The sequence below is a fragment of the Ostrinia nubilalis genome, chromosome Z (genome assembly GCF_963855985.1).
Source record: "Ostrinia nubilalis chromosome Z, ilOstNubi1.1, whole genome shotgun sequence".
Taxonomy (NCBI): Eukaryota; Metazoa; Arthropoda; class Insecta; order Lepidoptera; family Crambidae; genus Ostrinia; species Ostrinia nubilalis.
In genome coordinates this window covers 24,342,207-24,369,227 of record NC_087119.1, presented here as the reverse complement: position 1 = coordinate 24,369,227, position 27,021 = coordinate 24,342,207, and the positions used below count along the sequence as shown (strand labels likewise).

At 44.2% G+C, this 27,021-nt stretch overlaps 1 protein-coding gene across 1 annotated transcript in view; it reads right to left on the bottom strand.

The window, feature by feature from the left end:
* LOC135087096 (laminin subunit alpha) overlaps positions 1-27,021 on the bottom strand; it is a 168,891-nt gene that overhangs the window by 28,229 nt on the left and 113,641 nt on the right. Inside the window, exons 40-52 of the mRNA XM_063981937.1 lie at positions 25,082-25,243; positions 23,689-23,908; positions 20,314-20,423; positions 18,403-18,524; positions 16,287-16,554; positions 14,210-14,371; positions 11,869-12,056; positions 10,159-10,355; positions 9,305-9,438; positions 6,632-6,829; positions 4,155-4,303; positions 2,207-2,485; positions 1,242-1,455 (exon numbers count right to left, since the gene is read on the bottom strand). Of these exons, the coding sequence (XP_063838007.1) occupies positions 1,242-1,455; positions 2,207-2,485; positions 4,155-4,303; positions 6,632-6,829; positions 9,305-9,438; positions 10,159-10,355; positions 11,869-12,056; positions 14,210-14,371; positions 16,287-16,554; positions 18,403-18,524; positions 20,314-20,423; positions 23,689-23,908; positions 25,082-25,243 (2,403 nt within the window). The remainder of the gene's footprint in view (positions 1-1,241; positions 1,456-2,206; positions 2,486-4,154; positions 4,304-6,631; positions 6,830-9,304; positions 9,439-10,158; positions 10,356-11,868; positions 12,057-14,209; positions 14,372-16,286; positions 16,555-18,402; positions 18,525-20,313; positions 20,424-23,688; positions 23,909-25,081; positions 25,244-27,021) is intronic.

Below are 27,021 nucleotides of genomic sequence, written 5' to 3'. Positions count from 1 at the left end.
TTACCTTTAGGGGTGCCTGAGGATTCCAAAACGAAGACTAAAAAAGCTGACCTGCAAATAGACAGCGCCCTCCTGCATCTCGACCGAGAAGAAGTAGTCTCCTTCTCCCACGAGGTAGATGAGTCCGTTCGGCGCGTAGGTCCTGAAGTAGAGCAGCACGTGGTCCGTACTCTTGCGGCCCGGAACTGTACGTTATGAGCTTGTCCCTGGTAGCAACTGACCTGCAAGTACACAGCGCCCTCCTGCATCTCGACCGAGAAGAAGTAGTCTCCTTCTCCCACGAGGTAGATGAGTCCGTTCGGCGCGTAGGTCCTGAAGTAGAGCAGCACGTGGTCCGTACTCTTGCGGCCCGGAACTGAACGTTACGAGCTTGTCCCTGGTAGCAACTGACCTGCAAGTACACAGCGCCCTCCTGCATCTCGACCGAGAAGAAGTAGTCTCCTTCTCCCACGAGGTAGATGAGTCCGTTCGGCGCGTAGGTCCTGAAGTAGAGCAGCACGTGGTCCGTACTCTTGCGGCCCGGAACTGTACGTTATGAGCTTGTCCCTGGTAGCAACTGACCTGCAAGTACACAGCGCCCTCCTGCATCTCGACCGAGAAGAAGTAGTCTCCTTCTCCCACGAGGTAGATGAGTCCGTTCGGCGCGTAGGTCCTGAAGTAGAGCAGCACGTGGTCCGTACTCTTGCGGCCCGGAACTGAACGTTACGAGCTTGTCCCTGGTAGCAACTGACCTGCAAGTACACAGCGCCCTCCTGCATCTCGACCGAGAAGAAGTAGTCTCCTTCTCCCACGAGGTAGATGAGTCCGTTCGGCGCGTAGGTCCTGAAGTAGAGCAGCACGTGGTCCGTACTCTTGCGGCCCGGAACTGTACGTTATGAGCTTGTCCCTGGTAGCAACTGACCTGCAAGTACACAGCGCCCTCCTGCATCTCGACCGAGAAGAAGTAGTCTCCTTCTCCCACGAGGTAGATGAGTCCGTTCGGCGCGTAGGTCCTGAAGTAGAGCAGCACGTGGTCCGTACTCTTGCGGCCCGGAACTGAACGTTACGAGCTTGTCCCTGGTAGCAACTGACCTGCAAGTACACAGCGCCCTCCTGCATCTCGACCGAGAAGAAGTAGTCTCCTTCTCCCACGAGGTAGATGAGTCCGTTCGGCGCGTAGGTCCTGAAGTAGAGCAGCACGTGGTCCGTACTCTTGCGGCCCGGAACTGAACGTTACGAGCTTGTCCCTGGTAGCAACTGACCTGCAAGTACACAGCGCCCTCCTGCATCTCGACCGAGAAGAAGTAGTCTCCTTCTCCCACGAGGTAGATGAGTCCGTTCGGCGCGTAGGTCCTGAAGTAGAGAAGCACGTGGTTCTTCTGCGGGACGATGTACTCTCGCGCCGGCATCGTCACGTGCGACTTGCCGTTGAAGCGGTACTCTTGCGGCCCGGAACTGGATGTTATGAGCTTGTCCCTGGAAATGTTTTGGCGAAACTCTTTAAGGCAGTGGTTCCCAAAGTTGTCTGGGCTACGACTCATCTAATACAAGTTCCCAAACCCGAGACCCATAGAAAATAAACCCTAAATTTTTACCGTTGCCAATATGCCTAAATAATGGACTCGGATCTGTACGGTGGTGTGTCTTTCTTCAGGAAGGGCCCACTCAATGTTCGCTCGCTTCCATATTTTGGGAAACCCTGCTTTATGGACTATTCTCTCGTTATTCCAAAAATTTGTACTACTGGAGAAAAAAGTTAGGATATTCGTCAGTACTGAACAACACTAATGAAAGTTTGAATACTGTAGACTTTGTAGTCTCTAACTAATAGTCCTGTTTTCATTATTATTTGTCGCCAAATGATGGAAGACAGAGTTTTTGCTATAGTCTATGGCATGGCAAAGCTGTTATAACACTTTACACACTGATTGTCTGGTAGAAACGTTCCAAATACGCTATCAAGGTCTTCATTAGCAAGTGGTGAGATAGACCCACACTCTTGGAAAAGACATTGCCATTAAGGTTTGAGCGCCAATAAGTGCGTCGCTGACGTAACGTAATGTCGAAGTAACGTTTGCCGGAGTTTACTTAGGTAGCCCGATGCCTTACATAATTTGTACGCTCGGATGATGAATGCAACCAACATCAGTGGTAGAAGGAAACCAAGGATTTATTATAAAAAAGAACTTGTAAATTACGCTTGTCAAAATATTTTGCCATCACATACCTCTGCCTAGCGCCCTTCAGGTTAGCCGAGCTGATCGAGTTCCACAGTCCAACCGGCGTGTCTCCGATCACCAGCTCCTCGATCTGACCCTCAAAGGCTGGGAAGCTGATGCCTTGCAGCTTGGCATCCGAAGGCACTCCTCCTACGTACAGCTTGGACTTCTGGCGGTCCAGGTTGAAGATGGTATGCTGTCCAGGTAGTACGGCCTCCTTGGAGTGGGTGATTTCTGAACCGTTGTCTAAGCTCTCGCGGATCGAGAATTTCACGTTGCGGCCCAGTCTGGAAATTAGTTTTGAGTATAGAAACATTTTTGATGGGCTATATTCGGCAGAGAAATAAAATTCTTCGTTAGTAAATAATTTACGTTAGTTAATAATAATAAGGCTACCTATGCCTATACCTATGCCGGCCAAACGGGTTGTGAAGGCCAAGTCTTCCATTTGCTTTTGGTAAATTAGAAAACATGTTCTGAAGTGGACACTGTTAGGTATTTGGGGAGTAGGTAAGGCGTGCGGGCACGAGTGAAACACAAACTGTCTAGCAACGCACTGGCGTGTATATTCGCCGTTACATTTCGCGGGGGGAATAGACCGGGGATGCATCCATACAATAGACACTCCATAAGTGCCACTAGTGGTCAAAATTAAATAAGATATTTAAAAAATTAACTAAACTTTATGATGAATTTGCGACTGAGTACGTCTATCATAGTGTCTCGTATTGACCGGGGAATTAGTTTTGGGTGCGTTGCGGTGTCATGAAGTAAAACTAGCGCAGGGATTGGCGAACATTTATACAACGTGCCACTTTTCCGAAAAAAATGTTTGCGTGCCATCAAATAACACCTATGCTATCAATGAGGGATATACAAGTGGCGCCACTGGCGAGTGACAGGACCTTACTCTACAGTGGCACTAACTGATGAGGGCAAATAGGATAGCCCTTATTTAAAACACATCATTTACTTTTTATTTTATAGTGAATTTTGTGATAGGCGGGCGTGCCCTAAATATTTTAGGGCACGCCCACCTATTAAAAATATCAATGGCATGCATGCCATTGGTTCACCATCCCTGCTCTAGCGGCTCACGGGCTCAAAAGATAAGGAGACATGTAAAGTGCTCAATAAGGGCTACCTTTTTTTTATTAACTATATTTTGACGTTGATAAGTGCCACCAGTGGTCTAAATTAAATAAATATCCTTGGACATTTTACACTACGCTTCTAGTCCCAAACTAAGCAAAGCTTGTACTATGGGTACTAGACAACGAATATAAACATACTTAAATACTTTTTTTGTAAATACATACATATTATGCATAGTAACACCCAGACCCATCACAGAAATTAAAATTCATCATTTCAATTTCTGCCCGGCCGGGAATCGAACCCGGGACCTCTCGGCATGGTAGTCCGTTCCGAACCACTACACCAAACGGCCGACAATTGAATAAAATATCTTATATACAGGGTGTTAGGTAAATGGGTATATGAGCCGACACTAGCCCATGTGAACACGGTCATATAAATGGTATGGTAGCGTCAGAAAATTGATATCTTCATTTTAATTATTTAAATCTTCATACAAATCGGATTTCATAAAAAATATTTTGTATAAAAATTAAATAAATTAAAATGATGATATCGAATTTCTGACTTCACCATACCATTTATATGCCCATGTTAACATGGGCTAGTGTCGGCTCATATACCCATTTACCTAACACCCTGTATATAAAAGAAAGTCGTGTTAGTTACTCCACTTATAACTCAAGAACGGCTGAACCGATTTAGCTGAAAATTGTCAGGGAGGTAGTTTAGAGCCAGGAGAAGGACATAGGATACTTTTTATCCCGTTCGAAATTTAAAAAAGTCTGCTTATTTATTGCCATTAAGGCGGAACAAAGTTCGCCGGGTCAGCTAGTTTTTGATATTAATTTGATTCACCTGTCCACCACGACCTGGTACCAGCGCTCGTCGGCCACGAACTTGTCGCTGCCGATGCGCGCGGGCTCGCGGCCCGACTCGAAGCTGTCTCCGATGTCCATCACCAGATACGGGTACCCGTTCTGGATGCCCACCACCATGAAGTCGTCCTGCCGACAACATCATCGTTGAAAAGGGTCCTACTGGGAACTTAAATGAAAGAGTGGACTGTATTTCGATAGGGCTGGTTTAAGAGCGTTTACGCCGTTTGGCGCAAAAACAGTACTTTTTCAACCCGTTACAATCATTAACCAGTTACATTACAAATATGTTATAGGCATAAATAATTAGGCAATTTCGTCGTCTAAATAGTTAGTTGAGAAAATATTTCGATTAGTATAGCATTTAAGAATTCTATCAAGATAAGTCCACATAGGTTTTCAAATTTCCACTTTAGCGTCAGTTTACAAGCTGAATTTTTTATAAAAATACTGTGAAAACGATATAACAAACATTTATATCCTATAGCATAGGTCCTTAGGCAAATAGTTAGTTGAGAAAATTCTTAGATTTAAGCATTTTACAATAAGAAATCACAAATTCAAAGAACGTGAAATACCCAAAAATCAAAGTGATCTTTACGCCATTATTCTTCTTTAATTCAACATAAAAATAGCTTAATACAATAAAATAACATCTTTTTTAAATATTTACTTTGAAACGATATATAATTCATTGTTATTGTTTTGCTATAAACATTTGAAAACTATTAAAAAACGCCGCGCGCGGATCATTTCCAATGATGCCCCTTGAAACGCCGCGCTTCACGTAAACGCTCTTAATAGCCGTTTACAATTAGGTTTAAGTATTAAACTACGACGTGGTGATACAAAATGGCGATGGCGAGTTGGAGGTCCGAACGAGTAGTACGTGCTATGTATGGCTGGGGGCCCGAGCGAGTATGTGGCGCGCTCGGCGGACGGCGCGTTGCTCGTGTTGGTGGGATTCCTCCCGCACGTCTCCTTCCGTGCGTCAAGACCGGTCCGCGACAATCGTATTCAACAATCTGATAAAGCAGAAAAACCGGGGGCCACGGCACATGCTGAGTGGGGTCCCATTGCGATGGGCATCGCTGTGCGACAGGGTGGCACTGCTCAGTTTACTTTCTCTTCCATTGTATGTTTTGTGTGTCACCTCTGGCTTATTTGTTTTTTTTTTATTTACATCTTTTGTCTTTTGTGATGTCCATGGCAATAAATGTTTCTTACTTTCAATTTCTGTGAATTCAATAACACAAACCAATACTTTTCTATGGTTCTGATAAAAAGTCATATACAGACAAAGACAAAAGACTGAGTTTCTTCCGCCACTTCTTCTCAGCACCAGCCCATATGTTGTCCTGAAGTGATGGTTGGGCAAGCTATATTTGAGACGTGTATAAATGCCCTGGACAGGCCTTTGACCAGCAGTAGACGTCATTTGGCTGAAACGAACGAACGAACGAACTGAAACATGGTGTCTGACGTTCGCCTTTTCTTTCTTTTTTCCTCGAAGGTCGAGCCATAACTTGATTAAAGTAAGCCGTACACGGAGTGCTCTCGCGCAGTCAACGGCTCGACCGTTCGCGAGACGTCGACGGCACGATGGAATTTCGTCATGTAGTTGACGGCTTGAAGCTCGAGCTCGAGCAGTCGTGTGTGTCGGCAGCGAATGAATAACTATAGTTCACCGCACGGTCGCGGCCGTCCGTGTACGGCCACTCTAAGGCAGGAGTCACATTGACCGGCGCGAGTCGTCGCGTAGCGCAGCGTCCGTTCGCCCAAAAATGCGGTGGAATGCGCGCGTCTGCGCAGGTATCCGCTGGAATACGCTCGGAGCCGACCGGCTTCCGACGCATGCTCGCGCATCCGTCCGGATTGAAATGTCAGTTAATCAGTTGTAAACAATTACGACTCTAAGCCTGGGTTGCACCATCTTACTTTGACTTTTACAAACGTCAAAAATCTGTCAATCTCCATACAAAAAACACCGGTTATCGTTATAGTTACGGTCAAAGTTAGGTGGTGCAACTCAGCCTAAGAACTGTTAATAAAATACTATTTTCTTTACGGCCGTGTAAGTGCGCTCCGACGCGCGCCGATCAATGAGGAGAACGTCCGATCCTCAATATCCCTATAACGGGGGCCTACCGAGTTAGTGCGCCGCAGATTGGTGTCCTTGGGGTTGCCCAGGTACAGCGGGAAGCCGTCTAAAATAAAGTGGCAGTGGGCGGGGCACATAGCTCGTAGAGCTGATGGCCGCTGGGGCAGGAAAGTTCTTGAGTGGCGACCACGAGCCGGAAGACGTAGCATGGGCAGGCCTCCCACTAGGTGGACCGACGATCTGGTGAAGGTGCCTGGATGCGAGCGGCGCAGGATCGGTCTTCGTGGAAATCCTTGGGCCAAAGGCCTCCTTGTCCAGCAGTGGACGTCTTTCGGCTGAAACGAACGGGGGCCTACCGAGTTGGTGCGCCGCAGGTTGGTGTCCTTGGGGTTGCCCAGGTACAGCAGGAAGCCGTCCTTCTCCCGCGTGCGGAAGTAGGCAGACACGTGCGTGGAGGTGGACATCTCATCGACGGAGTCCGGCAGGCGTGGCTGCAGCGTGGTCAGCCGGTCGAAGGTCACGCCCACTTGGATGCGGTTGGCTACGGCGCGGGCCTGGAATACACACAATTCATTTTTAGTTTTAGAAATACTGTATGAGGTGAGTAGGTCGCAGCAGCAGGCAATGAAACGCAGGAATCTTGAAATATTTGATGTAATACGGGTTTACAATTAAAGTAGGTGGTATTTGGTAGGTATAGATAGACACAAATTTGATGCGCCCGCGTCGCGCTCTGGAACCCGAATGGGGGGCGGGCAGCGCCGCGCTGCTCTGCAGCTTGGGCTCCTCGAACCGGTCGCGGCGATGCGTCTGTGTGCGTGCGCGCTGACACAGACGCCTTAACAAATACACTCGGCATCAAAGAAATCGCACCTCCGCGACAATAACTTTAAAGATTTTCTTGTGGCATAATCATGATGCCCTACCAATACTGGCGTTATTTGAAAGCCCAATAAATAAAATTTAATTTTGTTCAAAGCTCTTGGCATTATTGTCGTGGAGTCGCGACAACAAGTTGCGGCAAGGCCTCGAACTGTCGCTGTAAGGTGTGTGGATAGATCAAATGTCGACTAGCGATCGCAATTGGACATTATGGATTGGTTAGGTATATTCTCTTCCTCCCTCGTCAATGTATTTTTATTTTTATTTTTTTTATTTTTTGTTGCAAACATGTTCTTATTACTAACTACATGAGATGACAGGGTGTTTACACTGATGCGTCCGTTGTCTGTATCTTAAAGCTCATAGCAGACTTATCAACTAGGAAAGGGATTAACACCGTATCGCCTTACGCGAGCTGTCATTGCCTTTCGCGCGCTGTTAATCGCGAGGCGAGGCGTTTACGTTACTTACGGTGCGGATAAGTGTGCGTTGCAGTATGGAGTTTCATACAAAGAATACTAACCGACTCGAGTTGATACGGTTACGATCCCTTTCCGGGTTAATAATAATTAGTGTGCTACGTCCTTAAACAAAAATTTAAATAAAAAAAGTTTTTAAAAACAAGCTTATAATGCTTTAGAAAGAATAAAATATAAATTCTTTCAAACCCATCAACTTATTACTTTACTTAATTTATACAGTGTGAGTCTTGATAAAGTGCACATATGAAAATAGGTGAAACTACCTATTTTTATCGACGGAAAAAATTACAAAAAATATCTGAGACTTTTTTAAAAAAAATGTAGATTTTTTTTTCAATTTATTGTAAAGAAAATGTAATAACTTTAAACTAAGAGGCATATCCTGATAAAATAAAAATAGTAATAATGATAAATAACAGGCGGTACTAAAAAAATACATAAAATACCCAGAAATTACCAACAAATAGTAAAAAATTATACTTAATGAAAAAATCTGCATTTAAATTTCAAAAAGTTTCACAAAGTAATTTAATTTAATGTTCAAAAAGTATCATTTTTAATTTAATCAAAAAATATCATAATAAGTTATAAATTTAAAAAAAAAACTCATATTTTTTCCGTCGATAAAAATAGGTCTAGTTTCACCTGTTTTCATATGTGCACTTTATCAAGACTCACACTGTATTATATCGTACAAAAGCTTGTCGATGGGTTTGAAAAAATATATATTTTATTTTATTCTTTCTAAAGCATTAAAAGCTTGTTTTTGGAAACTAATTTTTTTTTATTAATTTGCGCCGAATTGCCACTTCCTAACTCTCGAACCTGCTTTTGTGCCGTCATATCGTGTCATGTAATGTCAAACTTTAACCATAGATGGCGTTGGGCGTTACTTGACTCGCGATTCGGTTTGATTTTTTCCAGATCTTAAGTAGGCCGGGGCTGTTTGGCTTCGTTATCATTTCAGTCCGCTGGACATAGGCCTCCCTAAGCCTAATAAGGCTAAGGAATTTTTGAAGCACTTCCCGCATTTTGAACATCTCGATGCGATGGTGCACATAAATACATAAACGTCGTCACCTTAACCGTTTCAACGCCAATGACGGATACATGCCTACATCAGGTTGACCGCCAACGACGGATTAATCCGCCTTAAAAATGATGTCAGTAATAGTTGAGTATTATGTAAACTGAATAATAATGAAAACAATGATTATATTGATATCATAATTATCAAGCGTGGCGTCAGAGTGATGGCTTTGGTATTTGACGTGGCGCTGAAAAGGTTAATAATTATTTATGTTAAGGTATTTATATTAAAACATGTTACGATATACTCCTATACCCAAGTTTTTATCCCACAGTTTCAGCTCAATGGTAGACCGGGAAATGGGTCAATTTTAAGTTGCAAGATTTGACGACTTGATTATTTTCTTGTTTATACTAAAGTACGGTCGCCGAGCACGTAGGATTTCGTCCAATGACTCCGAGCTACCCATCCTTATCGCTCGCGCGTAGTTATATTGCTGTCGCGCTCGCATACTCACTACGGCCGCCCGTCGCACAGTCGCGAAAGCAATAAGGATGGGTAGCTTGGGGTCACTGGGCGACCGTACTTCATGCGTATCTCGATGTTTTCTGATGCCATCGGTGTTTTATTATTACCTGTTCGATGAGCTCCTTCAGCTTGTGGAGCTTGTCGTCGGCTTCCGCGCGGCGGCGCTCCAGGTCTTCCTGCATCATCTTCACGGCGCGGTACTTGGACCGGCTCATCGGGTCCATTTCTTCTACGTTCTTCACTGTAACACAGCGAAATGATGAGGATGACAGATTGGTTATGTTATTTAGAGACCACTGTTATTACTCGATAAAGGTTTCAGCTGAACGCGTAGAGGACGTAGCATAGATATGTGAGGAGTGAATTTGTTTCTTGTGCTATTCTTCTCAGTAGTGTTGCCGATCGATAGTCTATCGATAGCCAAACTATCGCAAGACTATCGATAGGCCTATCGATAGCTCAAAACGAGGCAATACTATTGAATATGTGCAATACTATCGATAGTATTGTTGCTCGTGAAGAATAAACTATCGATAGTATCGACAGTATCGATATTATCGATAGGCCTATCGATGGAGAAGGCTTTTTCGAATGAAAACTATCGATAGTTTTACTATCGATAGTTCGGCAACACTACTTCTCAGCACTGCCCTATTTGTATTGTCCCAAAGAAGTAGAATGGTAAAAGTAATACTGGGGCGTGTAAAAGTGCTTTTTTAAAAGCTTTCTTGCAAATAATAAATGTTTTATGAGTAGTTTTTGGGAGGGGCGTGTCACGACGTATTATAAAACAAAGTCGCTCGCTGTGTCTGTCCCATTTATGCTTAGATCTTTAAAACTACGCAACGGATTTTACGGATAGAGTGATTCAAAAGGAAGGTTTTTAAGCACGAGTATAAAACATTGCACCTGTGCAAAGCCGTCGCTAGTTAACTAATAAAAAATAGTCGTTTATACTCACAGTAGCTTTCGATGTTAGACATCATCTTCTGCCCCTCATCAGCAAGCTTGGGCAGTGACTGCGCCCACTCCTTGCTGGCGCCAAGCTCGGAGCCAAACTTGGACATGATGTCCAGAGTGTTCTTCACTGTGGCGTTCACGCGGTCTGCCTTGTCTATTTCTTCTTGCAGAGCGAAACTGGGCGGCGTTGGTAGCGAGCTGGAGATATAAAGTTTTGTTTTTATTTTAATCTGGAAGCTCATAAAGAGTTTTAAATGTTAGGTATGCCTATGGGGATTTGAGAGATCTACGTCTTCTACAGATAAATATTTTGCTGGTACCTAAACAGTCAGTTATTCTTGAGCACTCAAGTATTGATTTGGTTTCAATGGAGGTAAAACATGAACCTCGAGTAACTGGTATTGGACTAGGAATTAGAGGTCAATAGTCCAAAGATCTTTAGTGTTGATGTAACAGCTGAAAAACCTATAATTGACAAATATGTATATTTTAAAAACCTTGAAAAAGAGGCTGACAATAGTGACTGAGTTTCATGCGCTGTTTCTTCTTAGCACTGGCTGGCTTACAAAATTTACATTAATTTATTTACTTTTTAAATATTATGTTGCTTCCATATTGCTCTGCAATGCCGTGGCCTTCGTCACCGTGGGCCACGGCATATGCTGAGTGGGGTCCCGTTGCAGTGGGCATCTTGTTGGTGAGTGGGTGGCACTGCTCAGTTTACTCTTGTTTTTACTTTTTTTTTCTTGTTCCATTATTATGTGCCACTGTCATGTCTATGTAATTGCCTGTATTTATGTGACGTCCACCTAGTGGACCGACGATCTGGTAAAGGTCGCGGGAAGAGCCTGGATGCGGGCAGCGCAGGACCGTTCATTGTGGAAAACCTTGGGGGAGGCCTTTGTCCAGCAGTGGACGTCATTTGGCTGAAAAGAAAGAAAGAAAGAAGATGTGACGTCCATTGTAATAAATGTATCTTTCTTTCTAAATGTATCTTTCAATGGCCGTAGCCTCTAGCACGTGGTTAGTGTGCTGGTCCGGTGCAGTATGGTGAGGCGCCGCACGATGCGGTGCGGTACTCACAGCCTCAGCGGAGCTGTGCGGAGGCGCGGCCGCTGCGAGCGGGCGGTACTCACAGCTGGATGGCGTCGTCCTGCAGGAAGGCGGCGTCGAGCGCCCGGCGCGCGTCCTGCAGGGCGGCCTGGGCGGAGCTGTGCGGAGGCGCGGCCGCTGCGAGCGGGCGGTACTCACAGCTGGATGGCGTCGTCCTGCAGGAAGGCGGCGTCGAGCGCCCGGCGCGCGTCCTGCAGGGCGGCCTGGGCGGAGCTGTGCGGAGGCGCGGCCGCTGCGAGCGGGCGGTACTCACAGCTGGATGGCGTCGTCCTGCAGGAAGGCGGCGTCGAGCGCCCGGCGCGCGTCCTGCAGGGCGGCCTGGGCGGAGCTGTGCGGAGGCGCGGCCGCTGCGAGCGGGCGGTACTCACAGCTGGATGGCGTCGTCCTGCAGGAAGGCGGCGTCGAGCGCCCGGCGCGCGTCCTGCAGGGCGGCCTGGGCGGAGCTGTGCGGAGGCGCGGCCGCTGCGAGCGGGCGGTACTCACAGCTGGATGGCGTCGTCCTGCAGGAAGGCGGCGTCGAGCGCCCGGCGCGCGTCCTGCAGGGCGGCCTGGGCGGAGCTGTGCGGAGGCGCGGCCGCTGCGAGCGGGCGGTACTCACAGCTGGATGGCGTCGTCCTGCAGGAAGGCGGCGTCGAGCGCCCGGCGCGCGTCCTGCAGGGCGGCCTGGGCGGAGCTGTGTGGCGGCCGCAGCCCCTGCTCCACGTCCTGCAGCGCCGCGGCCGCGCGCGTCAGCAAGTCCTGCGAGCGGTTGCGGGCGGGACCCACGCGCTCGTTCAACACGTTTTTCTGCGATAGAAGGATGAGGTGATAAGAATATTTTCGACGAGATTCAAAGACTTTAGATCAACTGTTTAATAATGGTCAGTACGAAGGCGACAGAAGCAGCTGCCTATCCGACGGTAGAAAGGTTGCCATTGCTGACGAAATCGATGGCGATCATATATTGTCGCTGTCTATTTAGCGAGTGTTTAACTGGCGTTGTGTACTCATTCTCCATTGTAAGGCCCGGGCCGTGGTGTCCACCAAGGCGGAGAGGAACGGAGCGGAGTGAAGAAATGTTTGAATAACCAATCAGATTTTTTTCATCCACAGCGAAGAAGTTCTTAGCCTGTAGATTGAATAATATTGACAGAATGCAATCTGAGGTGGAATTATGTAAAGCAATCGTAATCATTTGACAGTTCATAACGTACGATAAAGTCAGTTAAACAAAAAATTTGACAGAATAATCGTACGTTATGAAATGTCAAATGATTACGATTGCTTTACACAATTCCACCTCTGATTGGTCATTTAAAACATTTCCACGCTCCGCTTTGATGGTAACTGGGCCTAAGGTGTCTATTTGGATTTTGGTGAGAATATTGGCACATAGGGTTGAGGCAAAAATATTCTCGAGTGGCGTCCTTCGAGTGTCGTATTGTCGGCCTGGACTATAGATGACCCACGCTGAACTGTCCCACCAAACTCAATGACAGGGGGGCGCTACCATCGTTCAACTATATGGTTTCCAACATGGCAAAAATCTGAACCAGCGATCCGGTATTGACGGTGGCGCCCCTTTGTCAATGTCATGCATAGGACAGTTCAGTATTTTGGTACTTAAACCTAAATTCTTTAGAAATTTCCATCGATGTAAACAAACACTTGTGCACACAATTACACTATAATTACTCACGTTTTCTTAATATCATACACATTATTTCACAAGCTCATGAAACCAACTTTATTCTCATGATGAAACAAATATGAAATCTAACATTGAAAACAAAATATTTTAACAAAATATTTGGATGGTGAAAATTTTTGCTACATGATAAAATGTCAAATCGACATTTGACGTTTACATTTAGGTCCTATCTCTGGAAAATCTGTAAGTCATAGACAATATTCATAGATAATAATCTGTATATTTAATCGATTCTATTTTAAGTATTCAATTATTTCAATTACCAATTACTTTGATAATAATAATTTAAAATAAAATATAAACGAGGTTATATTCAACAATGTATTTTTTCTTCATTGAATGCAACAACACACTTTGCGAAGAAGTCTTTGAATTCAGCTTGACGAGTGTCACGTCATAAAAAAGGCCTTTCGACCACTTTTCGACTGGTTTACGATTTTATAAAAAAGGGAAAATTAAATTTTCTTTGATTATGAAGATCCTGTTTTGACGATCACATTACTGATCTCAGCATCAATCAGAAGAGGGATTGATCTTAATAATTATACAAACGATCTTTGAGAATCTAATAATCGTCTGTTACAGTCCGTAATGACATTTACAGAATTTCAATTAACGATTTTGTCGCATCACTAGTAGATCAACTGACATAGACTAAAAATTCGTCAATGTCAGTTGGCCATATTTGTTTACATTTAGGGAAAAGACAATGCCGGAAATTGGCGTCTTTTTTTTTTCGCGCGGCCATCGACCAAACTTTGTTTTTTGATTACAAAATAGTGTAATAAACCAAACTTACTATGACATGTATACCTCTAAACTCAGTCTGAACTGAGTTACGAGCATTAGAAGTTTGATGATTTTCATACTAGATTTGCTTTTTGCGCGCAAAGTTTTCTAACAAATTGCAACAAAATAGTGAGATTGTATGTGTAAACAAACAATAACATCCATTAAAGGCTCCAGACATCAGTATGGAGCAGAATCAGCGCAATAAAAAAATTGCGCAATATTTTGTTGCAATTTCTTACAAAACTTGCGCACAATAAGCAAATCTAGTGTGAAAATCATCAAACTTCTAATGCTCGTAACTCAGTTCAGACTGAGTTTACAGGTATACATGTCATAGTAAGTTTGGTTTATTACACTATTTTGTAATCAAAAAACAAAGTTCGGTCGATGGCCGCGCGAAAAAAAAAAGACGCCAATTTCCGGCATTGTCTTTTCTAAAGAACTAAGGTATACTCACGACAGCGGTGGCGTTGTTGTCGGCGGCCTCGGCGGTGTCGGCGGCCAGCTTGGCGTCGGCGATCTCCTGCACGATGGACGAGAACGCCGACGCGGCGCTGTACGCGTCCTGCGTGCGAGTGTTGTTGTTCTCGCGCGCTGCCACCGTGCGTAGATTGTCAGCCTGGATGTCACGAAAATAATTACAATCAATTAATAAATACAACGTGCTCTTTTTGATTTCCTGGAACTCTACAGTATTAATAATACCACTTCAAAGAATGGAATGGCATTATATTTTTTGTTAAATTCAAAATTTTTTTTCGACTTATTTTTTCATACGAACTTAATTTTTCACTGAAATAATTCATAATTTACATACACTTAACAATAAAAAGTCTGCACAAAAAGACTAGGTGACAATTTTGAAAAAAAAAAACTAGATTGATGATACTATAATCTTCTAAATTTAGAATCCACAATATCTTCAAAAATATGCTTTTAGAAACACATATTCCTAAGACTCTTTAACTAGTTTTTATTTAAAGAACATACCCCTAAAAATTCCGGAAAACAAAAGGAGCACGTTGTATAATCGCAAGGTAGACGTAACATTAACATTCATTCAATAAAGTCATTCAATAAAGAAAAGATATTGATGTTCGTGTCTCTGTTCGCTGCAAGCAACTGGCCGTTTCAGAGGGCTGAGTGTGAGTTTATTTCAAACGTGCTCACTAGTGAGTGTGTCAAAAAATTACACTAAATATATGACGAATTGTATAGCGCCCCTAGCGGGAAACTATCACAAACTAAAATTTTCCGTTTGATGTAAACTCACACTCAGCCCACAGAAGTGACGTTCCAGCGAAGAAAGTGTAAACGCGGTGTCCTTTCCCTATTTCTAAGACTGTTGTCGTGGTCATATGCGTCGTTCAAGACATAGAGCATGTTTATGTTCGCGTCTCTATTCTCTTCAAGATTGGTGGCTGCTTCGGACATTCGAACGAATAAAACCTAAACATTAATGAAGGACTATTTTAAATAAGGCATCACATAGTTCCTTACCCGGCTCCTGAGACTGCTTGCGTGGTCTCGGGCTTCATTGAGAGCCAGCTGCAGCGCCGGCATTTCCTTCATCAAGTTATTCAGCCTTTCATCCATGTTGATGTTCACGTTTCTATTCCCCGTGAGCGCCGTCCGACTGGGGCAGACCCAAAGGACGAAGGAAGTATTTAACATGTAAGTTAGTTTCTTACCCGGCTCCTGAGACTGCTGGCGTGGTCTCGGGCTTCAGTCAGAGCCTGCTGCAGCGCCGGCATTTCCTTCATCAAGTTATTCAGCCTTTCGTCCATGTTGATGTTTGCGTTTCTATTCCCCGTGAGCGCTCTGGCTGCTCCGGAAGCGACGTCCGACTGGGGCAGACCCAAAGGACGAAGGAAGTATCTAAGATGTAAGTTAGTTCCTTACCCGGCTCCTGAGACTGCTGGCGTGGTCTTGGGCTTTATTGAGGGCCTGCTGCAGCGCCGGCATTTCCTTCATCAAGTTATTCAGCCTTTCGTCCATGTTGATGTTTGCGTTTCTATTTCCCGTGAGCGCCCTGACCGCTCCAGAAGCGACGTCTGACTGGGGCAGACCCAAAGGACGAAGGAAGTATCTAAGATGTAAGTTAGTTTCTTACCCGGCTCCTGAGACTGCTGGCGTGGTCTTGGGCTTCATTGAGAGCCTGCTGCAGCGCCGGCATCTCCTTCATCAAGTTATTCAGCCTTTCGTCCATGTTGATGTTTGCGTTTCTATTTCCCGTGAGCGCCCTGACCGCTCCAGAAGCGACGTCTGACTGGGGCAGACCCAAAGGACGAAGGAAGTATCTAAGATGTAAGTTAGTTTCTTACCCGGCTCCTGAGACTGCTGGCGTGGTCTTGGGCTTCATTGAGAGCCTGCTGCAGCGCCGGCATCTCCTTCATCAAGTTATTCAGCCTTTCGTCCATGTTGATGTTTGCGTTTCAATTCCCCGTGAGCGCCGTGCCGCTCCGGAAGCGACGTCCGACTGGGGCAGACCCAAAGGACGAAGGAAGTATTTAAGATGTAAGTTAGCTTCTTACCCGGCTCCTGAGACTGCTGGCGTGGTCTTGGGCTTCATTGAGAGCCTGCTGCAGCGCCGGCATTTCCTTCATCAAGTTATTCAGCCTTTCGTCCATGTTGATGTTTGCATTTCTATTCCCCGTGAGCGCCCTGGCCGCCCCGGAAGCGACGTCCGACGCTGACAAGTTGGCGACAGCGGCCACTTCTTCCGCTGCGTCGATCAAGTCCTTCATGGCTGCCTCGTTCAGTTTCGTGACGGAGAGAACTTTGTTGCCGAATTTGGATTGCCTGAGGATGGGTGAAAGTTTTATATGTATAGATGCATTTGTTTGGATGACTTTTCTTAAATGTTATGATGAGTTCCAAATTTTTTTCTTTTAATAAATCTTGAAAATATAAGTAAAACTAATAATAATTGTAAAAGAATCATGAAAATATCTCTACAAATACAAAAGTTACAGGGCCCTAAAGTTGCTCATAACAAATATTCGCGCCATTTTGATCGGTGTAGACACGACAGTCATTCGGAGTACAAACAGGAAATCACCCCTGCCCCCTTAGACAAAACGCACTTTTTGATCGAATCGAAAATCGAATCCGTCAAAACTCCATACAAAAAAGGGGCTTTTCGACCACTTTTCGACTGGTTTGCGATTATAATTTGCACTTTGTCTAGACCCACTGGTCCAGTGCTGTTGACAGATCCATTTTTTTATATCTAGTAGTTTTTAATTTTTCAGCCAAGTTCACTCAAGATTTTTTCTTAGTAAAATTGTGTAACCTTTTTTTGACCATATTTAAAAAGAAAAAGAAGACTGACATTATAGTGTCATTCTCGACAATGCGTTAGGGGTGGTAAGCATTGTGATTGAAACTTGAACAGGTAGCCTGACGTCACGGCGCCGCCTATGTTTAAGTTCCACGTGAAAATATGGAGGTAATTTAAATAATTAATTTCTCAGCCATTTCTTGATGGATTTAAAAAATAACTTCACCGGCTATTTAATTTTGGTCTATACGAGTATTTTAATCCCATTCAGAGAAATCTGATGTTTTCAACATCTACGTGGAAATGATATATCAGTTCAGAAGATTGTAATTCGATCATCCAACCGACCCACTCCTCACATAAGAATTATTTAGTTTACCTAGAAGGGATAACAGGCTACAACTGAGGGCTTAGTGTGAGTTTGCACCAAACGTCCTCACTAGTGAGCGCGTTAAAAAGATATATGAAAATTTTAGTTCTTGAAAGTTTCCGCTAGGGGCGCTGTATAATCCGTCGTACTTTTAATGTCATTTTTTACGTGTTCACTAGTGACGACAATGGACAAGTTTGAAATTGTTTCTTTTAATAAAACTTGAAAATAATAAGTAAAGCTAATAATAATTGTGAAAGAATCATGAAAATATCTCTACAAATACAAAAGTTATAGGGTCCTAAAGTTGTGCATAACAAATATTGGCACCATTTTGATCGGTGTAGTCATGACAGTCATTCGGAGTACAAACAGTAAACTAATGTTTTCAACATCACGAAACTTCTCCATTGATGTAAACTCACAGTACGCCCCGTGATTGTAATACACTCGGCATCAAATAAATCGCACATCCCGCGACAAGCACTTATCAAACGTATGCATCCCCACTTCCCACCAACATTGGTACCGTTTGAAAGCCTAGTTCTAAACTTAATTTCATTAAAGGAAAGGTTTTTACCCCAAAAATGTGTCTTTACAAGGATCCAGAGTCACTTCTTCAAAAAATAGGTACCTAGTTACGCTATAGCCATTTTTTATGACTATAAACTGTTAGGTTGGGATTAATCGCTATCCATCTGTTAAAGAGGACACGTGAGATCTTTATTTGGTTTCATAACCATAACAATTGGTCTAATTGATCCCAGAGGTAAGCCCAAAGTGAGGTCTATTTTCAAGTCACATTTATGGTATATGTTAATCATTTATTTAGAAATTAAATGTATTTTTCTTTAAGGATATTTATTGGGCTTTTAGATAACACCAATATTGTTGGGGTACCATGGTTGTGTCAGAAGAAAATCTTTAAAGTTCGCGTCGCGGAAGGTGCGGTTTATTTGATGTTGAGTGTAATTACATTAGATCATCAACGACATACCGGTTCCTCTCGTTGGACTTGTCGGCGGCGGCAGCGGTGTGTTGCGCGCGGTCCGTGTACTCCAGGAGATCCTCAAGCTTCTCCTTCAGCGCGTGCGTTGCGTTCACCAGACGCTCGAATTTCTAAGGCGAAGCGGGGCATAGAATAAGAAAAATATAATAAAAAGAACTTTTTTAAAAACAAGCTTTATTCTGAAATGCTGTTGTACTAAAACGAAAAAAAAAAATTATAATTTTATTTTACACTTTTTAGTATCTCAATCTCTGGGCCCTGGTGATCATTTAGCACCAAAGTGCTCGAAAAGACAAATCCAACGAACCCAAACTCGATGAGTTTCCGCCGTTTCGTTTAGGAGTTCCCATGGCCAACTACTGACTCCGTCATCAGACCAGCTCAATGGTACCATAACATTGCATTAACATCGTACTTACATAAGTATACCAAATTTCAGCTCAATCGGTTGAGGAGAACTGGTCTTAATTTCAGTTGCAAAATTTGTCCCACACATACTAACAAGTGAAGTCAATATAAAGCTTGTAATAATAATAAATAAAGCTTGTAATAATAATAAAAATAGACCTTCTAGCGTACAGATGACGCGTGAAGTAAGTCAATAATCCCATCAAAAACAATACTTGTCAAAAAAACGGTAAAAAGTTGTAAGATCCATGTAATACCAAGCCCAGGCCAGGAAATCTTTAACGTTTTACATAAATTATTGACTTGGCCATCGCACTAAATAATTTAATTTACACGTGTTTTCATGCGATGGCCAAGTCAATATATTTATGTAAAACGTTAAAGATTTCTTGGCCTGGACTTGGTATTACATGGATCTCACAACTTTTTACCGTAGAACAACGGAGTTGCGAGACTTGGTTTTTTTGACAAGTATTGTTTTTGATGGGATCTCATTTCTTTTTGTATTTTGTAAACAGTTCTACTTTTTTCCTTTTCGGTACCTTCTACTTATTGTATTTATGTATATCTAACCAGCAACGAATTTTCTTAAAGTCCTCTCTTTGAATTATGAAATTTTCTTATTTTTGTAGGTAGCCTTCCGTTTTCTCTTTTCCGGTTCTACTTCTTGAGCTGAAAACTGGACCGAAATTGAAAAATGTTACTCGACTTGGCGGGGACACTACCGTGTGCCTTTATATTTAATTTTATATGGTATTACAAACTTATTTAGGTAAGTAGTTAAATATTTATAAAACTGGACCGAAATTGAAAAATTTTGCTAGACTTAGCGGTTGCACTACCGTGCCCCCAAATATTTTAGTTTTTCCTTGATTCATACACCAAACACTACTTATATTCCAAATTTGAAGCTTCTAGGTCTGCTAGAAGTGCCTTAGAATTTTGATGATCGGTGAGTCAGTCAGTCAGTCAGTCAGTCAGTGACAAAATTAAGAAACTTTGCCGTGCCCCCAGATTTGCCTACTTTTATGAAGTTTGCCTTTTTGCACGCAAAATTGAAACAAAGCATGATTATACGCTAGTAAGTCAAAATCCAGATAATTTAGCTTTTTCATTAGTTCTGTTTTTCGTGTAGATAACTCTGTCCCCACCGATTCAAGGGCGATCAGTGGTTTTGTATAGCCCTCAACCTTGCAATAAGGTCTGAAGTCCTGAACACAAATAACCACACAGTGTCCACCAGTGTAGTTATGTGATTTAGGATCAAATCTTAATTCCTCAACTAAGGGTGGATTCGACCAAACAAGAGTAAATTAATCTCGAATAAGTCGTCATTTATTCGAATTTTGACATATTTCCCATACTGAAACTGTCAATGTGCCAGTTATACCATGAGTTATTCTCGGATAAAAGTTTGGTCGAATCGGGCCTTATTCTACTAATTATGTACACGTGCAGTCGCGCACACTTAACCATACGTATTCTTTGTACCTTAGCTTGCTTGTTGACGGGCTCGATGAAGATGTTCATGCGCTCGATTTGGGCAGTCGCGTTGCCGAAGCCGCTGTTGGCTTGCAACAGTTGCGGCTGTAGGTTCTTTTCTGTGGACAGAATGAAATGCGATCGGTTATACAACTGTGGACTGCCATTTTTCCATATTAAAATTCACACGTATATTATGAAATTTTATTCATGCATGACGGTTTCTTCCACCAAGGCGGAGCGGTGCGGAGACGAGAGATGTGCGGCGAAGCTGGCAGTCTATTTCCACCAATGCGGAGCGGAGAAAAGTGGAGTGGTGCAGAAAGGAGAGATGTGTGAGCTGTGCGTAGCTGTCAGCTGCTCAAAAAACTTCTCTGCTCCTCTCCGAGCCCCTCTGCCTTGATGGAAACTAGGTGGAACTCTAGAGCACTATTGCCTTAAATTGAAGAACTTATTCGTGACCCTAGTAGGCTAGTAGTAGGTCTGATCTGCTTGTCGCTGTCTGTGGCTGCAAACTCCTCATTATAATAAAAACTTACCAGCAATGTCAGACTTGATATGTCGCACTTCTATCAGCCTTCGGTTTCTGAGTTAGAACCCAGTGAAACCAGGTCAGTGACGCCACCACTCCGAGTTTAGGGATATAGCTCATATGCTGAAGGTATTAGAGTAGCTTTTGCATAACTAACCAGCAATATCAGACTTGATCTGTCTCGCCTCTGCCAGCGTAGCTAAGTCGATGACGTGCGCCACCACGCTTTTGGCTTTGTCGCTGCTGTCGCGCACTGAAGCCAAGGTCTTGTCCGCGTCTCTCGCAAGCTCAGCTGCTCTTGTGATCTGCTTGTCACTGTCTGCTGCTGTAAACTCCGCCTATAGTGTAATAATAACTTACCAGCAATGTCGGACTTGATCTGTCTCGCCTCTGCCAGCGCATCTAAGTCGATGACGTGCGCCACCACGCTTTGGCTTTGTCGCGCACTGAAGCTAAGGTCTTGTCCGCGTCTCTTGCCAGCTCAGCTGCTCTTGTGATCTGCTTGTCACTATATGTTGCTGTAAACTCCGCCTATAGTGTAATAACTTACCAGCAATATCAGACTTGATCTGTCTCGCCTCTGCCAGCGCGCTATCGGCCTTCGGTTGCTGGCTGAGTTCCAAGCCAGTAGCTAAGTCGGTGACGTGCGCCACCACGCTTTTGGCCTTGTCGCTGCTGTCGCGCACTGAAGCTAAGGTCTTGTCCGCGTCTCTTGCCAGCTCAGCTGCTCTTGTGATCTGCTTGTCGCTGTCCGTTGCTGCGAACTCCTCATTATAATAAAAACTTACCAGCAATGTCAAACTTGATATGTCGCACTTCTATCAGCCTTCGGTTTCTGAATTAGAACCCAGTGAAACCAGGTCAGTGACGCCACCACTCCGAGTTTAGGGATATAGCTCATATGCTGAAGGTATTAGAGTAGCTTTTGCATAACTAACCAGCAATATCAGACTTGATCTGTCTCGCCTCTGCCAGCGTAGCTAAGTCGATGACGTGCGCCACCACGCTTTTGGCTTTGTCGCTTCTGTCGCACACTGAAGCCAAGGCCTTGTCCGCGTCTCTTGCCAGCTCAGCTGCTCTTGTGATCTGCTTGTCACTATCTGTTGCTGTAAACTCCGCCTATAGTGTAATAACTTACCAGCAATATCAGACTTGATCTGTCTCGCCTCTGCCAGCGCGCCATCGGCCTTCGGTTGCTGGCTGAGTTCCAAGCCAGTAGCTAAGTCGGTGACGTGCGCCACCACGCTTTTGGCGTTGTCGCTGCTGTCGCGCACTGAAGCTAAGGTCTTGTCCGCGTCTCTTGCCAGCTCAGCTGCTCTTGTGATCTGCTTGTCGCTGTCCGTTGCTGCGAACTCCTCATTATAATAAAAACTTACCAGCAATGTCAAACTTGATATGTCGCACTTCTATCAGCCTTCGGTTTCTGAATTAGAACCCAGTGAAACCAGGTCAGTGACGCCACCACTCCGAGTTTAGGAATATAGTTCGTATGCTGAAGGTTTTAGAGTAGCTTTTGCATAACTAACCAGCAATATTAGACTTGATCTGTCTCGCCTCTGCCAGCGCATCTAAGTCGATGACGTGCGCCACCACGCTTTTGACTTTGTCACTGCTGTCGCGCACTGAAGCTAAGGTCTTGTCCGCGTCTCTTGCTAGCTCAGCTGCTCTTGTGATCGGCTTGTCACTATCTGTTGCTGTAAACTCCGCCTATAGTGTAATAACTTACCAGCAATATCAGACTTGATCTGTCTCGCCTCTGCCAGCGCGCTATCGGCCTTCGGTTGCTGGCTGAGTTCCAAGCCAGTAGCTAAGTCGGTTACGTGCGCCACCACGCTTTTGACTTTGTCACTGCTGTCGCGCACTGAAGCTAAGGTCTTGTCCGCGTCTCTTGCCAGCTCAGCTGCTCTTGTGATCTGCTTGTCACTATCTGTTGCTGTAAACTCCGCCTATAGTGTAATAATAACTTACCAGCAATGTCTGACTTGATCTGTCTCGCCTCTGCCAGCGCATCTAAGTCGATGACGTGCGCCACCACGCTTTTGACTTTGTCACTGCTGTCGCGCACTGAAGCTAAGGTCTTGTCCGCGTCTCTTGCCAGCTCAGCTGCTCTTGTGATCGGCTTGTCACTATCTGTTGCTGTAAACTCCGCCTATAGTGTAATAACTTACCAGCAATATCAGACTTGATCTGTCTCGCCTCTGCCAGCGCGCTATCGGCCTTCGGTTGCTGGCTGAGTTCCAAGCCAGTAGCTAAGTCGGTTACGTGCGCCACCACGCTTTTGACTTTGTCACTGCTGTCGCGCACTGAAGCTAAGGTCTTGTCCGCGTCTCTTGCCAGCTCAGCTGCTCTTGTGATCTGCTTGTCACTGTCTGCTGCTGTAAACTCCGCCTATAGTGTAATAACTTACCAGCAATATCAGACTTGATCTGTCTCGCCTCTGCCAGCGCGCTATCGGCCTTCGGTTGCTGGCTGAGTTCCAACCCAGTAGCTAAGTCGGTGACGTGCGCCACCACGCTTTTGGCCTTGTCGCTGCTGTCGCGCACTGAAGCCAAGGTCTTGTCCGCGTCTCTTGCCAGCTCAGCTGCTCTTGTGATCTGCTTGTCACTGTCTGCTGCTGTAAACTCCGCCTATAGTGTAATAATAACTTACCAGCAATGTCGGACTTGATCTGTCTCGCCTCTGCCAGCTCATCTAAGTCGATGACGTGCGCCACCACGCTTTTGGCTTTGTCGCTGCTGTCGCGCACTGAAGCTAAGGTCTTGTCCGCGTCTGTTGGCAGCTCGGCTGCTCTTGTGATCTGCTTGTCACTGTCTGCTGCTGTAAACTCCGCCTATAGTGTAATAATAACTTACCAGCAATGTCGGACTTGATCTGTCTCGCCTCTGCCAGCGCGCCATCGGCCTTCGGTTGCTGGCTGAGTTCCAAGCCAGTAGCTAAGTCGGTGACGTGCGCCACCACGCTTTTGGCCTTGTCGCTGCTGTCGCGCACTGAAGCTAAGGTCTTGTCCGCGTCTCTTGCCAGCTCGGCTGCTCTTGTGATCTGCTTGTCGCTGTCCGTTGCCGCGAACTCCGCCTATAATTTATGTGAGTAAATAAACGACTTAAAATGTTAATTCCATCATGTTTTCACAAGTGAAGAGAAATTAATGATTTATCAGGGGTCACTAGTTGAAAAAAGGCACTGAGGAAGGGGTAGTGAGTGATAATTCACTGAGACAGTGATCCGCGCACTGCAGCTGACGTGCAATCGAAACAAATGCATGCCAAAACGAGCGACATCTATCTATATTAAAGCGAAAGGTCACTGACTGACACACTCACTCATCACGAAATCTCAGAAACTACAAGTGCTACGAGTCTCAAAAACTATGGGAGTCTCGTTTTGACAGTTTAAAAATATAGATGTCCTACACTTAACCGTCCTGTGACACTGACAGGGGGGCGCTACTGTCAATACTAGATTGTTGGTTCCGATTTTTGCCACGTTGGAAAACACTGAAATGCCATTTTCAGGAGGGTGCTGCTATCAATGCTGAGTTACTATTTCCGATTTTTGCCATTTGACGTTTCAAAATCGCTCAACTATACGTCAATTGATTGGTGATGTCAAAATAGTCTATTATTATTTTAGTATTGTACTTTCGGTCGTCAAGTTTTTATTTTGTATGTAAGCTGTATTTACCTTTAGAGACACATCTTTTGGTCTTGTCATCTTGCATGCATTACTTATTGTTTGTGTAACGACACGTAAAGATGTGTTGTTGGCAGATCTTTGTCAATAAATCCTACTAATATTATAAATGCGAAAGTTTCTATGGATGTCTGGATGTCAACATGTTTGTTACTCTTTCACGCAAAAACTACTGAACGGATTTCGACGAAACTTTACAGTATTATTGCTTATAACCCAGAATAACATATAGGCTATAAGTTTATGACGATATGTGTTCAATAAATAAATAAGACGTGAGAAATATTTACAAAAAAGCGCCATCTATCAACATTGCTTTTGACGTTCGTAAATATCCATGCGGACAACGAAGCCGTGCAACGCCATCTATCAAGCGCTGTTCAAACTATTGCTTTTGACGTTCGTAAATAATATTGAAATTTTATGAGTTAAAGAAAAGAAATTTTATGTATTTGAATCACAGTGTACCATTGGTTAAGACGGGGTAAAACGGGATCCACGCGTACAAAGTCGCGGGCGGCCGCTAGTAAATAAATAAATAAATTAGTGACTTACTGAGCGCAGCAAGTTCTTGGCGCCGCTCTCGAGCGCCTTGAAGGCGGCCGTGACGTCATCCAGGTCAACTTCCGTCAGCTCCGCCACTCGAGGTCGCAACAACTGCGTCTGATTCGCGATGTAGTTCAGCCGCTGGGTCGTAAAGAACGAATCCGCTTTGTCCTGGACAATATAATAGTTTGTTAAAAATCAAAATGTAAAAAAACAATGAAACATTTTCTATGAACTCCGTCCCCAGAACTGTAGCACTTTAATACATACCTTATGATAGTACATGCTAATACTATAATTTTTATTATATGACAGCTCAAGTCTGATATGTCTCAGAAAAAAGTTATGTCAAAAAATAAAAAATCATAATCAACCCTCAAAAAATACACATTGAATCACTTTTGACCAATTTAAAATGTTATCACGACAGCTCGACTCCGGGACCAATCGATTCATGTGACAACTCGACCCCTGTGACAATTCAACCCCTGCGACAACTCGACTTTTTAACGCTCAGCACTTTTGACTTACTTCAATTGGTTTCACGACTGCAGTGGACTCTACAACAGCTTAACCCTAAGACAACTCGAACCCTGAACAGTTCTGAGGACGCTTTGTCTCATTGCTCTTTTCTTTATTGAATTGAAACTTACAAATCACAAATCATAAGGGGCCTTCACATGTCTCATTTTTGGGCCTACCGGTGCTTCCCGAAAAACATACAGTGCTTAGAAGAAGCTCCGCAACAAACTCAGTCACCACTGACTGCTGGTTTAAGTATCCTTAGACATTTTGCACAGCAGTATGGTCCCTAAGTCAGCAAAACTAGTTTAGCAGATACCAGACACTGAATTCAACACGTAAAAGCATTAAAATCAAAATAAAAAATATTTTGTTCAGTTTCGACCAATATTTTAGCACTTATGAACGTCAAAACAAAAAAAAAGGTATCCCTTAAGGAGCACTTTACGGAGACATGTAATCTTTGGGCCCTACCAGCGCTTCGAGACAAACATAATATGGCAAGTGCTGAGAAGAAACGCCGGAACAAAGTCACCACCACAAAGTTGCCAGTCATTATTTGAAAAATCAAAATAAAGTAAGGGTAGCAGTCAAATTCAAGTACATCAAATGTGCAGACTGAACTAACCACGCATTCTTGTCATTAATGTAGTCTTGAACCTTGTAGTACCCTTAGGACATAAGGGTATGGTTGATATGTATCTTAAATTTATTTATTGGCAATTCGACAAGGTTGTGTGGTATCTTGTTAAATATAGTAATACACTTCCCCAAGAATGAACTACCTATCTTATGCAACCCTGTTGCTGCGATGCTCGTTATGGTGCGTCCACACTGGGCGAACGGGCTCGCGCGGCAAACTCGACATCCTGCTCACTCAAGAGCAGGGTAAGCAGGATGACCAGCGTACCGCGCGAGCCCGTTTTCCCAATATGGACGCACCATAACTCGAAGGGGCGTGTTGATATTTGCGAAGTAAAATGCTTTTTTAGGTAATTGCGTGTATTCTCAGTTACCAATAAATTCAAGCGTTAGGTCGTATTTAAAAGCAAGTAGTTAAGAATGATTTAACAAAACGTTTATTTTAAATTGGCGGGGCGGCTCAGTGGCAAACTAGTAATAAATAATTGTCTGTGCTATTAATGCCATGGCCGCATGGTTATAACACCGACACGAAATAGCGTTACCGTTAACTATTTCGTTTGTTTTAGCCAAATGACACCCACTGCTGGACAAAGGCCTCCTCCAAGGTTTTCCACAATGAACGGTCCTGCGCTGCCCGCATCCAGGCTCTTCCCGCGACCTTCACCAGATCGTCGGTCCACCTAGTAGGAGGCCTGCCAACGACGTCTCCCAGCCCGTGGTCGCCACTCGAGAACTTTTATGCCCCAACGGCCATCGTCTCTACGAGCTATGTGCCCCGCCCA